We start from the raw sequence: 16,732 nt of genomic DNA, 5'->3' as shown, positions 1-16,732 counted from the left end.
AATATGAGAAACCATTTTTGCCACTAATACTCCCACATTTATAATCATTAACTTAAAATTTTTTTAGTTGTAGATAAACACAACACCTTTATTTTATTTATTTATGTGGTGCTGAAAATCATGGAACTCAGTGCTCCATGCATGCAAGGCAAGCATGTTACCACTGAAACACAACCCCAGCCATACTACCACACTACCATGCTACCACTGAGCCACAAACCCCATCATTAACTTTTTAAAAACTGTTTGTCCTTATTTTGTCTAATGTTTCTTCTGAAAATCCAATTTGATAAATACTAATTTATAGTTTAATTTATAGTTATATCCTCAATTTCTTTTTTTGCTTATTTGTTTTAAGCTATAGTTTTATTATAGCTTAAAGTAAGCTATAATAAAACTATCTATTTACTTTATATTTACTATATAGTTTTACTAGTATCTACTATATAGTATTTACTTAAGCTATCTATTTACTATATAGTTTTACTAGCATCGCAGGCTGGTCTCAAACTCATGGGCTCAAGCAATTCTCCTGCCTCAGCTTCCCAAATAGCTGGGGCTACAGGTGTGTACTACCAACACAAGCTATACCCTCAATGTCTTGAACTTGTCTTCATAATTTATCTTTTATTCTTTATGTTGAAATATAGTGATTTCTTCATACCTATCTTCCACTTCTCTCTTTCATTCCCAAGTTGGTACTATCTAATGAATATTAATTTTTAATGATTATATTTATCATTTACAGGTTTTTCTATTTTTTTTGCAAATTTGCTATATTTTTATACTACATTAATTTCAACTAACTTTTAACATTCCCTCTCTAATTTCTTTAATATTTTCAGCCTGGTTATTTTTATTTTTATATAATCACTGTATGCTGAAATATTCTGGACTTGAATTATACATTTTTTCTTTCTTCATTATTTCTTATAGTGAGTTTTTTCTTCATGAGAGCTATAATTTTTTGTACAATTTCATATTTGATTTTATATGTTTATTTTAATCATGAGTGAGGTGGTTTAAAGGTGCTTTTTCAGAAATGGTAATCTTTTGCATTTGTCAGACTGTGAAGATGACTGTTTATACACATCCTGAATTTTATATACAGGACTTTCAGGAAAATACTATTTGAAGAAAGATTTCTCTTGCAAAAATAACCTCTATTACTGTAGAAAGTCTACCAAAATATTTCTAACGTGAACAGATAAGTCTGATAAAAAAAAGACAACTTTGGAAAAGATAAGTGAAAATTATAGGGTACATGTGAGCCCATGATTCGAAGATGTTTGCAAAGCTAGAAGATTAGACAATATGCACTTTTCTGACAATTCTCTTTGAGCATCCTGGGGTCCAATTAGTGGTTAAATAAATTAAAGTACCTTCGACAGGTAAACATTTATGTCTGCTATAAACGATGATGTCTCACATTTGATTATCGGGCCCATATTTTAATGGATTATTTCCACTTGACAAAAATTGCTGCTATTTTTCTTGTGTTTTGATTTTGCCATATATGACACAGACAAAAAAGGGAGTAAATAAAATGTTACATATGCTTTGAATATGAAATTTTCTCATATTCCATTTCAGTTTTTTATTTAAAGACTGCTAAACTTTGGATATGGTTTGTTTGTGTCCTCCAGGGGTTCATGTGTGGAAAGCTTGTGGCAATGTTGAAAGGTGGTGAAACTCTTAAAGGGTAGGCCTCAGTGCAAAGTAATTAGGTCATTGTTGAGCTCAGCATGGATCAATACTGGCCTCATGAAGTGAGTTAGTTGTTTGCATTACAGTGAGTTGTTATAAAAGAGCAAACCTCATTCCTGAATTCTCTCTGGTTTCATATCTTGCCAGGTGATCTCCCCCTCTCACATTTATTTACTCCCACCATGGTGATGCCACCTGCCATGAAGTCTTCACCAGAATAGGGCCAATGCCAGTGCCATGGCCTTGAACCTCCAGAACTATGAGCTGCATAAATCTCCTTTCTTCATACATAATTAAATCTCAGGAATTTTGTTATAACAATGGAAATTAACACAGAGATGCTCAGATTTAACTGACTGTCTCCATTCTAAAATCAATTTAAAATGATAATTAAAGGAATATGCCTAAAACACATTTTTCCTGCCATACAAATTGCTTTCATCAAGTTTTACATATATAACCATACCCATCCACAATTACAAGTTCACACACACACACACACACACAGTATAGAGGGTAGCAGCATTTTTTTTTTTTTTACTATGCACTGATTTCCTTCAAGGTAATATAAACTAAAGGATTCCACAGTCTTAATTATATCTGAGTATTTATACTTTTGTTTCAGTCATCTGATCAGTATAAATGTTTACATAATAGACTAATTTTGTTATCAAAAATTTTCTTGGTGTTCCTCAGAGAAAACTGTGTTCCCCTCTACAACGTTCATTGTCCCTCTCATAACACTAATTTCAGCATCTGCAGTTCAGATCGCTGATATCCAATATAAATTAGAATTAGTCCATGTCAAACCTGGCAAGTTTTTATATATGTCTAAAGTCCACTGAATGCAGTAGACTTTATATATGTCTAAAGTCTATTGAATCCTTATTAATATTCCAAGATCCATAGTGGATGCCTGAAACTGCAGATAGTACCAAATGGTATATATATTGTCTTTTCATATACATACGTAGTTATGATAAAGTTTAATATATGAATTTTCACAATAGAAGATTAACAGTAACTATTAGAATGATTACAACAATAGACTGCAACAAAATTTTGTGCTTTAGGGCTGTTATTACATAAAATAAGATTGTTTGAACATAGGCACTGCAATACTATATAGCTAATCTGTAAACCAAGACAGCTGCTAAGAGACTGATACACAGGTAGTGTACACAGCATAGACACAGTAAAAAAGAGAAATGTTTATTGTCCTGGGCAGTATGGAGTGGGACCACATGAGATTTCAACATGTTACTCAGAACAGTATGCGATTTGAAATGTAAAATTATATATGTCTGGAATTTTCCATTTAACATTTCAGAGCATAGTTGATCATGGTAACTGAAACCACAGAAAGAAAACTGCAGATATGGAGTGGGGGGCGATTATAAAGTGTTTTCAAACTTTTGAGAAACAGCTATTTATTCTTGAAGGGCTGAATACAAACAATCTTCAAAGGAATTCAGTCTAAATGTGCTACTAAGATCTCACTACAAGAAATTTAATGGATTTTTACACTTTTACAAAAAAAAATCAATTAACCACTTTTTTGTTTCTCTTTTCAGAGAATCTTGATCTACATGGGGAAAAATAAAGAATACAAATAAAAATTAAGTTTTTTAGTGCTTTTGGACCATTGGTGGCTGAGAAAATCTGATGAAGATTATAAATCCTCTTCCTAGGAAAACTCACATATACATGGAATTTAGTATTTAATTTCAGCAGTTTCATATATCTCTTGAGGACAGTTCATGAGCTCTAGGTTATGACTTCATAAACTAGATGCAAAAGCACAATTAAGTGAAAAAATGGGCCAACAATAGTAATATCACTTGAGGCAAAATATGCTTCATATAAACCAGGCACGGTGCCTCACACCTGTAATCCCAGCAGCTTCAGAGGCTGAAACAGGAAGATCGCCAGTTCAAAGCCAGCCTAAGCAATGGCAAGGCACTAAGCAACTCAGTGAGCCCCTGTCTCTAAGTAAAATATAAAATATGGCTGGAGATGTGGCTCAGTGGTCCAGTGCCTCTGATTTCAATCCCTGGTGTTCCTCCCAAAATATGCTTCACATATTACCCATTATTACTATAAGAAATATTTAAAAACTTTGCAATTGTATATCCTCTGACTTAAATCAATAAAACATTTTAAAAGATCTGCAATATGTTTTTGACACAAACTCTGCAGAAATATATTTATCTACTTTAATTGTGAATTTCTTTTGATATAAATAAATACCTTTCTTACTATTTGGAATAAAGCTTGCGGAGAGATTATGACTGTGTAGACTTGAACAGGGCTAAGCAATACCTTTCATTTATGTGTATAGTTTTATTAGCATCCTGCTATTGTTCAGGGTCTTAAAATGTTATATATTTTTCCTGAGTACACTTGCCAGGTTCTTTTGCCTTAAGGTGTTTTTTCCTGGAACTAAAAAGACTTTAGAAAAAACTGTATTTCCACATAATACCTGGTATAGTTCCTTTTTATTGGCTTTAGCTATATAAAAATACATGGCAAGGTGATTATTAATTACCTATGTGTATGAATAATATCAGTACTACTCTTATATTATATCTGTAAAACATCCTCTTCCCTTAGAATACTAGAGAGTATTCTGTAGAATTATTACAATGAGCTCACTACAATGTAATCGAATGAAAATATCCATGTCCATGCATTGTGATTGATCCCTACTGTAACATTAATTCTTATTCTTCTCATGTACAAGGAATTTTAATTAAATCTACACTTAGGCTATGCTAGAAATGGTTTAATAGCTTGTGCTCTGAAAAGAAGGAACCGTGAATTCATTCCTTTCCCTAATGACTCTTGAAAACAATTGATGTACCAGACAGCAAAATACTCCGAATAGAAACATTGAACCTAAATGAACTTTCTCTAATTTAGAATTTTGTAGCCTTAGGATTTTGTTTATTAATTTTCAATAAGTGGCGTCGGCAAGGTAGACAGAACTGTGACCTCCCACAGAGCAGGCCCAGCGGCCTGCTGAGGGGCAGAGCCGCCCCCCACCCCCCACGCCTGCCAGGTAGGCGGAACTGTGACCACCAACAGAAAAGGCCCAGTGGCCTGCGGAGGGACAGAGCTTCCAATCACTCCTGCAAGGTAGGCTGGCCTGCGACCCACCGGCAGAAGAGGAGCAGCGGCCTGCTGAGAGGCAGAGCTGCCCCCTCCCCCTGCGCCGGCAAGGTAGAGGGAACTGTGACCACCCACAGAGCAGGCCCAGCGGCCTGCTGAGGGGCAGAGCCGCCCCCCACCCCCCGCGCCTGCCAGGTAGGCGGAACTGTGACCACCGACAGAAAAGGCCCAGTGGCCCGCGGCGGGACAGAGCTTCCAATCACTCCTGCAAGGTAGGCGGGCCTGCGACCCACCGGCAGAAGAGGAGCAGCGGCCTGCTGAGAGGCAGAGCCGCCCCCCACCCCCCGCGCCTGCCAGGTAGGCGGAACTGTGACCACCAACAGAAAAGGCCCAGTGGCCCGCGGAGGGACAGAGCTTCCAATCACTCCTGCAAGGTAGGCGGGCCTGCGACCCACTGGCAGAAGAGGAGCAGCGGCCTGCTGAGAGGCAGAGCCGCCCCCTCCCCCTGCGCCGGCAAGGTAGAGGGAACTGTGACCACCCACAGAGCAGGCCCAGCGGCCTGCTGAGGGGCAGAGCCGCCCCCCACCCCCCGCGCCTGCTAGGTAGACGGAACTGTGACCACCCACAGATCAGCCCCAGTGGCCTTCTGAGGGGCAGAGCCGCCCCCCACCCCCCGCGCCTGCCAGGTAGGCGGAACTGTGACCACCGACAGAAAAGGCCCAGTGGCCCGCGGAGGGGCAGAGCTTCCGATCACTCCTGCAAGGTAGGCGGGCCTGCGACCCACCGGCAGAAGAGGAGCAGCGGCCTGCTGAGAGGCAGAGGCGCCCCCTCCCCCTGCGCCTGCAAGGTATGCGGAACTGTGACCACCATCAGAACAGGCCAGACCTGCAACCGACAGACAGAACAGGCCCAGTGGCCTGAGGAAGGGTAGAGCCACCCCCCCCCCCCCGTACCTGCAAGGTAGGCGGAACTGTGACCACCATCAGAACAGGATATACATGCTTCAGATGATCTGGAGTCTCAAGGAAGACATCAGACAGCAAAATCAGACAATGAAAGATCACTTCAACAATGAATTACATAAACAAATCCAAGAAGCAAAAGATCAACTATACAGGGAGATAGAGGTTATAAAAAACAAACAAACAGAAATCCTAGAAATGCAGGAAGCAATAAACCAACTTAAAAACTCAATGGAGAATACTACCAGCAGAGTAGAACACTCAGAAGATAGAACATCAGACAATGAAGATAAAGTATTTCAACTTGAAAAGAACATAGACAGCTCAGCAAGACTGTTAAGAAACCATGAGCAGAACATCGAAGAAATATGGGATATCATCAAGAGACCAAATTTAAGAGTCATTGGGATACAGGAAGGGACAGAGTTTCAAACCAAAGGAATGAGCAATCTATTCAATGAAATAATACGAGAAAACTTCCCAGACTTGAAGAATGAGACAGAATCCCAAATCCTAGAAGCCTACAGGACGCCAAATGTGCAAAATCATAAGAGACCCACACCTAGACACATTATAATGAAGATGCCCAACATACAGAATAAGGAGAGAATTTTAAAAGTTAAAAGAGAAAGGAAGCAGATCACATTTAGGGGTAAGCCAATCAGGATAACAGCTGATATTTCAACACAGACTTTGAAAGCTAGAAGATCCTGGAATAACATATTTCAAACACTGAAAGAAAATGGGTTCCAACCAAGAATTGTGTTTCCAGCGAAATTAAGCTTCAGGATGGAAGATGAAATTAAAACCTTCCACGATAAACAAAAGTTAAAAGAATTTGCAGCTAGAAAACCATCTCTTCAAAACATCCTTGGCAAAACATTACAGGCAGAGGAAATGGAAAATAACAATGAAAACCAACAGTGGGAGGTAGGACAGTAAAGGGGGGAAAAATAATCAAAGAGGAAAACAAACCATGTTTAGTAACATAAATAAACAAATATGGCTGGAAGAACAACCCATATCTCAATAATAACCCTAAATGTTAATGGCTTAAACTCACCAATCAAGAGACACAGGCTAGTAGAATGGATCACAGAACAAGACCCATCAATATGCTGCCTACAGGAGACGCATTTGATAGGAAAAGACATACATAGGCTGAAGGTGAAAGGTGGGGAAAAATCATATCACTCATATGGACTTCGGAAACAAGCAGGAGTGTCCATACTCATATCAAATAAAATAGATTTCAAGCCAAAGTTAAACAAAAGGGATAAAGAGGGACACTACATACTGCTTAAGGGAACCATACACCAACAAGACATAACAATCATAAATATATATGCCCCAAACAATGGTGCAGCTATATTCATCAAACAAACTCTTCTCAAGTTCAAGAGTCTAATAGACCATCATACAATAATCATGGGAGACTTCAACACACCTCTCTCGCCACTGGACAGATCTTCCAAACAAAAGTTGAATAAGGAAACTATAGAACTCAATAACACAATTAATAACCTAGACTTAATTGACATATATAGAATATACCACCCAACATCAAGCAGTTACACTTTTTTCTCAGCAGCACATAGATCCTTCTCAAAAACAGATCATATATTATGTCACAGGGAAACTCTTAGACAATATAAAGGAGTAGAGATAATACCATGCATCCTATCTGATCATAATGGAATGGAACTGAAAATCAACGATAAAAGAAGGAAGGAAAAAGAATACATCACTTGGAGAATGAACAATAGGTTACTGAATGATCAATGGGTTATAGAAGACATCAAGGAAGAAATTAAAAAATTCTAAGAGATTAATGAAAACACAGACACAACATATCGGAATCTATGGGACACATTGAAAGCAGTTCTAAGAGGAAAATTCATTGCTTGGAGTTCATTCCTTAAAAAAAGAAAAAACCAACAAATAAATGATCTCATACTTCATCTCAAAATCCTAGAAAAAGAAGAGCAAAACAACAGCAAAAGAAGTAGAAGGCAAGAAATAATTAAAATCAGAGCTGAAATTAATGAAATCGAAACAAAAGAAACAATTGAAAAAATTGACAAAACTAAAAGTTTGTTCTTTGAAAAAATAAACAAAATCGACAGACCCTTAGCCATGCTAGCGAAGAGAAGAGAGAGAACTCAAATTACTAGCATACGGGATGAAAAAGGCAATATCACAACAGACACTTCAGATATACAGAAGATAATCAAAAATTATTTTGAATCCTTATACTCCAATAAATTAGAAGATAGTGAAGGCATCGATAAATTTCTTAAGTCATATGATCTGCCCAGATTGAGAAAGGAGGATACAGACAACCTAAACAGACCAATATCAATTGAGGAAATAGAAGAAACCATCAAAAGACTACCAACTAAGAAAAGCCCAGGACCAGATGGGTATACAGCAGAGTTTTACAAAACCTTTAAAGAGGAAATAATACCAATACTTTTCAAGCTACTTCAGGAAATAGAAAAAGAGGGAGAACTTCCAAATTCATTCTACGAGGCCAACATCACCCTGATACCTAAACCAGACAAAGACACTTCAAAGAAAGAAAACTACAGACCAATATCTCTAATGAACCTAGATGCAAAAATCCTCAATAAAATTCTGGCGAATCGGATACAAAAACATACCAAAAAAATTGTGCACCATGATCAAGTAGGATTCATCCCTGGAATGCAAAGCTGGTTCAATATACGGAAATCAATAAATGTTATTCACCACATCAATAGACTTAAAAATAAGAACCATATGATCATCTCGATAGATGCGGAAAAAGCATTCGACAAAGTACAGCATCCCTTTATGTTCAAAACTCTAGAAAAACTAGGGATAACAGGAACATACCTCAATATTGTAAAAGCAATCTATGCTAAGCCTCAGGCTAGCATCATTCTGAATGGAGAAAAATTGAAGGCATTCCCTCTAAAATCTGGAACAAGACAGGGATGCCCTCTCTCACCACTTCTGTTCAACATAGTTCTCGAAACACTGGCCAGAGCAATTAGACAGACGAAAGAAATTAAAGGCATCAAAATAGGAAAAGAAGAACTTAAATTATCACTATTTGCAGATGACATGATTCTATACCTAGCAGACCCAAAAGGGTCTACAAAGAAACTATTAGAGCTAATAAATGAATTCAGCAAAGTGGCAGGATATAAAATCAACACGCATAAATCAAAGGCATTCCTGTATATCAGCGACAAATCCTCTGAAATGGAAACGAGGACAACCACTCCATTCACAATATCTTCAAAAAAAATAAAATACTTGGGAATCAACCTAACAAAAGAGGTGAAAGACTTATACAATGAAAACTACAGAACCCTAAAGAGAGAAATAGAAGAAGATCTTAGAATATGGAAAAATATACCCTGTTCATGGATAGGCAGAACTAACATCATCAAAATGGCGATATTACCAAAAGTTCTCTATAGGTTTAATGCAATGCCAATCAAAATCCCAACGGTATTTCTTGTAGAAATAGAGAAAGCAATCATGAAATTCATATCGAAAAATAAAAGACCCAGAATAGCAAAAGCAATGCTAAGCAGGAAGTGTGAATCAGGCGGTATAGCGATACCAGACTTCAAACTATACTACAGAGCAATAGTAACAAAAACAGCATGGTACTGGTACCAAAACAGGCGGGTGGACCAATGGTACAGAATAGAGGACACAGAAACCAATCCACAAAAGTACAACTACCTTATATTTGATAAAGGGGCTAAAAGCATGCAATGGAGGAAGGATAGCATCTTCAACAAATGGTGCTGGGAAAACTGGAAATCCATATGCAACAAAATGAAACTGAATCCCTTTCTCTCGCCATGCACAAAAGTTAATTCAAAATGGATCAAGGAGCTTGATATCAAATCAGAGACATGCCGTCTGATAGAAGAAAAAGTTGGATACGATCTACATACTGTGGGGTCGGGCTCCAAATTCCTCAATAGGACACCCATAGCACAAAAGTTAATAACTAGAATCAACAAATGGGACTTACTCAAACTAAAAAGTTTTTTCTCAGCAAAATAAACAATAAGAGAGGTAAATAGAGAGCCTACATCCTGGGAACAAATCTTTACTCCTCACACTTCAGATAGAGCCCTAATATCCAGAGTATACAGAGAACTCCAAAAATTAGACAATAAGAGAACAAACAACCCAATCAACAAATGGGCCAAGGACCTGAACAGACACTTCTCAGAGGAGGACATACAATCAATCAACAAGTACATGAAAAAATGCTCACCATCTCTAGCAGTCAGAGAAATGCAAATCAAAACCACCCTAAGATACCATCTCACTCCAGTTAGATTGGCAGCCATTATGAAGTCAAACAACAACAAGTGCTGGCGAGGATGTGGGGAAAAGGGTACACTTGTACATTGCTGGTGGGACTGCAAATTGGTGCAGCCAATTTGGAAAGCAGTATGGAGATTTCTTGGAAAGCTGGGAATGGAGCCACCATTTGACCCAGCTATTCCCCTTCTTGGTGTATTCCCTAAAGACCTAAAAAGAGCATGCTACAGGGACACTGCTACATCGATGTTCATAGCAGCACAATTCACAATAGCAAGACTGTGGAACCAACCTAGATGCCCTTCAATAGACGAATGGATAAAAAAAATGTGGCATTTATACACAATGGAGTATTACTCTGCATTAAAAAATGACAAAATCATAGAATTTGCAGGGAAATGCATGGCATTAGAGCAGATTATGCTAAGTGAAGCTAGCCAATCCCTAAAAAACAAATGCCAAATGTCTTCTTTGATATAAGGAGAGTAACTAAGAACAGAGTAGGGTCGAAGAGCATGAGAAGAAGATTAACATTAAACAGGGATGAGAGGTGGGAGGGAAAGGGAGAGAGAAGGGAAATTGCATGGAAATGGAAGGAGACCCTCAGAGTTATACAAAAGTACATACAAGAGGAAGTGAGGGGAAAGGGAAAAACAATACAAGGGGGACAAATGAATGTCAGTAGAGGGGGCAGAGAGAGAAGAGGGGAGGGGAGGGGAGGGGGGATAGTAGAGGATAGGAAAGGCAGCAGAACACAACAGACACTAGTATGGCAATATGTAAATCAATGGATGTGTAACTGATGTGATTCTGCAATCTGTATATGGGGTAAAAATGGGAGCTCATAACCCACTTGAATCAAAGTGTGAAATATGATATATCAAGAACTATGTAATGTTTTGAACAGCCATATAAAAATCAAAAAAAAAGACTATGTATGTTTGAACAGCAACATAAAAATTAAAAAAAGAATTTTCAATAAGTGTTCTGTGGAACAAATTGAAAGAGAAATTCCCATTAGGTTCCTTATTCTTGTACTAGAGAACACATTTAACTGAAATAAAAGTTTTTCTGCATTTTCACTATGTTGCCTAGGGACTCCACATTAACACTGTTCTAGAGGGAATTCAGAAAATGTATAAGATTGAATGAAAGTCTATTAATCTAAGTCTGGAAGGGGCAGTAAAGTATTAGAGATATTATTTTATTAACCAATTATTATCCAAAAATTACAATAAAATGTAGATTTAAATAATGGTTGTTAAATATTTCCAATTGGTAAAATGTGAAAAAAATGAAGTTTTATTATGACATTGAGACAGAGGGAAAGAGTCATAAATCTATGTAAAAGAATGTGCAATTAATTGAACATTAATTTAAATGTACACATAAATTTTGCAATTTAGTTTAGGAGATAACTCATGCACAGTTAGCTTTAAACACACTGGAGTAAGTAGTAAATGTTGTGAAAGTTTAGAAGATAAGAGGTTATAGTTGGACATCAAAAAAGGATTCCCAAATTTAATAATATGTGAGCAACACCTGGAAAGTATGGATATGAATTGGCCAACAGATGATGTGAGAAATACATTAAAGAACTGTGAATCAAGGAACAGATGTAGAAACACAAGGGTATTGTGAATTAGTGGGACATTTAGAATTGATTATAGGGAATGATGATAAGACATTATAAAGTAAGAAGTCTGAAGTCAACACACAGATTGTCTTGGGTACTAAGCAAAATGAAATGATCTTCATTCCACAGGCAACCAGCAAAGAGCCACTTAATGAATTTCAACAGAGTGTGTCATGTTCCAAGGCAGCCTCATCCCCACATAGAGGCAAGAAGCAAAGGGGCTGGATCTTTAATAAACACATATCCCATCACATTCTCAATTATATTATTTGTAAGAACAAAAGCAGTAGTTTGAAAATGAGCTACAAATAGAAGCATGATACATGAATAAATTAGGTTTTTATTCTACAATGATGGTTGGTGATAAATATGAAATACTCAACATTATAGTAAACAGCATTAGTATGTTTTTCCATAAAAAAATAAAAAAGGAAACCGCACTACACCCAACACACTAAAAAAAAAAAAAAATTGGAAATAAAGTGAGTTGAGTACTACGTTTAAAAACACAAACATTTAGTAGGTCTGTGGGATAACTTTCTAGAGGATATAAAGTTAGTTAAACAACAACAAATCAGTCTTGTTTACTTCTTGTCTGGCATAAATCATTCTCAGACATGGGTAAGAAGCTAAGATGCATTTTGAGGCATGGAATTGAGACCCTACATAAGAATTTGAATTGAGACCCTAATAGTTACCAGAAGATTATACTTATGGACACAAACCTTTGATTATGTAATTTTAAAATTGTGAAAGTCTTACCTCGCACAACAAGGTCAGCTGAAGCTGAAGAATTGTCCACAATTGTTTGAGCAGTACATGTGTATCTTCCGGCATGTTTCAGCTGGGCATTTCGAATGAGCAGCTCACCATTGGCATCCAGCTGTTGGCACAAACAGCAATCATTCCAATCAGTACATTTTTCCCCCCACAAATTATATGGCATTTAAAATCAAAAGGTATTTTTTTCTCCCCTGACAAAATGAACACCATTAAAAGACATCTAACTCAATTTACACGTGAAGCTTTGGCTTCTCTGAGAAAAAAAATAAAGTGAATTAACTACTTAAGGTCCTTTTCAGATTTAATATACTTATCATTCTATTATTTCTAATACTAGAGAGCTATACTGGGAGAAAACCAGGAGATAAAACTATTTTATTGATACCATTTAAAGGTCTCATAAGCGTAGTGTTAAGTGTCAACATGGATAAATAAATGCTATGTGGCTGAGATTTGCTGATTTTGTTTTACAAAGCTGATTCAGTAGTCTGGTTTCAAGATGTGCCATAGTTTATTTCACAAAGATACTAAAAGTTGGTAGAAACTGTCAAAATGAACAGTTCTACTAAAATGCTTTGTCACCAAAATGAAAGCTGAATGAGGATTTTTGTTGTTGCTATTCTTCAATACTCTATTCACAATGCTCTGAAGAGTGTTCAATGAGTATTTTTTGAAGGAGGCTTGCGGGAAGCTTACTTGTTAGGATAAGGCGTTATTTCAATGTAATATCTAAAAATAGCTAGCATTTATTGGATGTTATCTAGTCTGTAAAAGGCCTAGGCTATGAATGCATACGCATTATTGTCATTTCATTCACTTTGATCACGACCCTCTGAACAAAGTCTAATTATGTCTACTTTATTAAAAGTAAGAGGGAGACTAAAAGAGTGGTCAAATAATTTAACTAAGGTTTCAAAACTTTATTTTCTGTTTTTGGTTTTTCCATTTCTTCACCTTTTGCTCTTCAATCAATTCTAATCTGGACCTCATCCCTTTTCCTCACTTTACCTAACCTTCCAAAGGCATCTTATCTTCCTTATCAAAATACTCAGCTTTTCTAGTCACCTGTAACTTTCTGAAAACTTCAAAGACATTCTTAAGCCCACCTCTTCTCCAACTTCCTCAAGATTTCATCATGGATTCTTGAAATTATCCATTGTTTTCCATTACTACTGCTGCTGCCTTTGACCAAACTACCAAACTCTCTCCCCAGACTTATTGGATCCTATTTGGTCTCATCAGCACCCTTGCCTGACTTCACTCTTTTCTTCACCTGATACCCAGAATGACCTTTTAAAAAATGCAACCATACTCAAGTCACCAGTCTGTATAAAAGTGAAGAAATTTAAACATTTAAAACTTCCTCTTCCTGGAATACAAGTCGTAAACCACTCTAACAGACAACCTGCTTCCTTCTCAGGGGCTACCACCTCACTTACAAGCTGCTCTCCAGGAAGAGCGTTCCCTTCTTAGGACCACAAGGGCAAGTTGTTGGGTCTTATCTCTAACTCCCCATGGTATTACAGCTCCTAGAAACATGATACCCTTATACTCTACCCCATCACCACCTTCACCTAAATAATGCAAACTACTCCTCAAGCAACCTTCCAATTTTCTCTGGAGCAAACAGTTTCCTTGCCTTGTTTTATCATAGCACTGTGTACCTTATGTCATATTACATATCTCAATTGCGATTAAATATTTATGCAATTATGCATCAATCTCTCTGGCAGATTGTTAGTTTTCTGTCAGTAAGATCCGTGTTGTAAGTCCTTATGTTGTAGACCCCTAGGCTGTATGTGCTGCAGTCCCAGGACTGGCACTGTGCCAGGAACATAATTCTACTAAATGCACATGCTTGAATGAAGTAGTCAAACTTATTAAGTATTTGGTCATTTTCTTTTAAGATAATATATATTCACATCTTTTTAGCTTCAATCAGAATTACGTTAGTAGATATGTAACATGTAAGCTCATGACAATGACAGTATTTCCTAAACACATTAAAGAGGATGTTCTTGGTGTTAGGTTGAAGTACACACTCCTGTTACAACTGAAGAGCCTCACCTGCCCCATCACATGGCTAACCTCAGCCCACATTTGAGATGCCCCTTCCTTCTCCAGAATTCAAAGCTTCAGTCAGATGTTGGCCTTGCACATTTTCCTTGTCACTATCCCTTTCTAGTATAATTGTGCAGCAGTTCATTTTTTCTACTAAACTGTAATTCTTTGAAGGAAGACTAGATCTTCTTTATTATTACATATAATATACTTAACGTCATATCTGCCACACGAGATGAAATCAACAAGTATTAAATAAATGAATTAATAAATACTTATTATCTAAAAATGACATAAATATTTTTATCAATTTTAACTTAATTAATTTTATTTTACTAATTTCACATGCATTTTTCAGTTCAGATAATTATGCTATAAGGTAGCTACATCCATCTCCTTAAGATCAATTCTTCATGAGATATTTTTCTCATTTTTAAAAATATTTTTTTAATTTGTAGTTGGACACAATACCTTTATTTTATTTCTTTATTTTATATGGTGCTGAGAATCAAACCCAGTGCTAGGTGAGCATGTGATAGGTGAGCACTCTACCACTGAGCCACAACTCCAGCCCCTATTTTTCTCATTATTTATATACTAATTTCATGAGAGAATATAAAAGTTTAGGAAAAAAGGAGCATATTTATAGGAAAAAAGAATATTGTTAATACTTTTTTAGAAAAATGAAATGTAAGGTCTTTTTTAATCCAATTGTGTAGTAAGAATTTGACATTGCCCAAAGAGATTTCTGGCCCTTGTGTCAGCTTCTGAAAGGAGACTTCTAACATTGTTCTTTCCCTGGTGGTCTTGGGTTATACTGGATGATCTAACAATATGATTTAAGTTGGAGGTTAGCCACACTTGTATAATCTCAGAGTAAAAACTGGTCATAGAGTAGGGATTGCATAGTCTAACAGTGAGATTGAAGGTGGGAGACAGCAACGGTTGTAGAGTCTTAGAGGGGGATGGATGATTGTGCCAGAAAGATGAACATTGTGACATAGAATAGTGGTCTTTGATAGCATGGTATCAGTGAACCTAGAGATTGAGATTAACCATGTGGGCAACCCACCAATCGTGCCTACATAATGAATCCCTAATAAAAACTCTGGATATTGAGGCTCAAGTAACTTTCTTGGTTAACAATACGTTGTGCATACTACCACACATCAAAGATGGTAAGTAATGCACTTTGATTTCACAGGGAGAAGGTTATGGATACTGTGTTTGGTGTTTCTCCAGGACTGCCCTATGTTCCCCTGGTTGAATTTAACCAGAATCCTCCTTCTTTAAGAAACTGTAACCACAAGTATAACCACTTCATTGAGTTCTACACATCCCTTCTACTGAAGGATTGAACCCGAGGGTGGTTTTGGCAACCTCTTGAACTTTGCAGTTGAAGTCAGGAGTGAGGGTGGTCTTGGAGACTGTGCCCAATTTTGTATTTGACCTAACTCCTCATACCATACTAAATAGAGTTCATTTACGAGAGGAGATTCAATATTATTTTATTACTTATAGTTAAAAAATATTAGAGGTAAGCAGAATGTAAGGTTCTGTATATGAGGAAGGTGATTATAGGGGTTTTTCTTAAACTATAATAAAAGCCAATTGGCACATTATCTAAGTAATATTCTAGTGAGGAAAAAATCAAAATAATATAATTATAGCAAAAAAAAATGGACAGTATAAATTTATGAGGCTGCTTTTATATTTTTTGACATCCTTAAAATAATGCACTGGCTATTAAATATTTATTAATAGAAATGTGTTAAGTAAAATGTTTTTAAACTATTATGGCACAAGAATACTAAGAATGCTATCATATTGAAAAAATAATAATGTTCACATAAAAAATTTACTCTATTATATTCTTTCCTTAAGTAAACTCAGTACCTTGATTGCTTCAGATTTCTAGATAAAAGATAATCAATCCTGTGAGCTGGAGACTTAGCTCAGTGGTAGAGCCTGTCATTTAGCATATTCAAGACTGAGTTCCATCCCCAGCAGCAACAACAAAGATTATCCTGTTATTAAACTTCCATTATATCATTATAAACTAACCTATTCAATTAAAAATATTTTCTCATACAATGTTATAATAACAAAACTAAAAAACTAATATAAAAATGAA

The 16,732-nt window shown here is 36.6% G+C and overlaps 1 protein-coding gene across 9 annotated transcripts in view; it reads right to left on the bottom strand.

Moving 5' to 3' along the window:
- Nucleotides 1-16,732, bottom strand: part of Cntn1 (contactin 1) — a 343,845-nt gene that overhangs the window by 89,355 nt on the left and 237,758 nt on the right. For all 9 annotated transcript variants that reach the window (XM_046436255.2, XM_058576455.1, XM_058576457.1 and 6 more), the window contains one exon: nucleotides 12,517-12,637. In XM_046436255.2, the coding sequence (XP_046292211.1) occupies nucleotides 12,517-12,637 (121 nt within the window). The remainder of the gene's footprint in view (nucleotides 1-12,516; nucleotides 12,638-16,732) is intronic.

This window comes from Marmota monax, unplaced genomic scaffold (genome assembly GCF_021218885.2).
Source record: "Marmota monax isolate L192 unplaced genomic scaffold, Marmota_monax_Labrador192_F-V1.1 WCK01_AAM20220418_F8-fsc00012, whole genome shotgun sequence".
Classification (NCBI taxonomy): domain Eukaryota; kingdom Metazoa; phylum Chordata; class Mammalia; order Rodentia; family Sciuridae; genus Marmota; species Marmota monax.
Note: the sequence above shows the minus strand (reverse complement) of the source record. Positions and strands in the feature narration are given on the sequence as shown.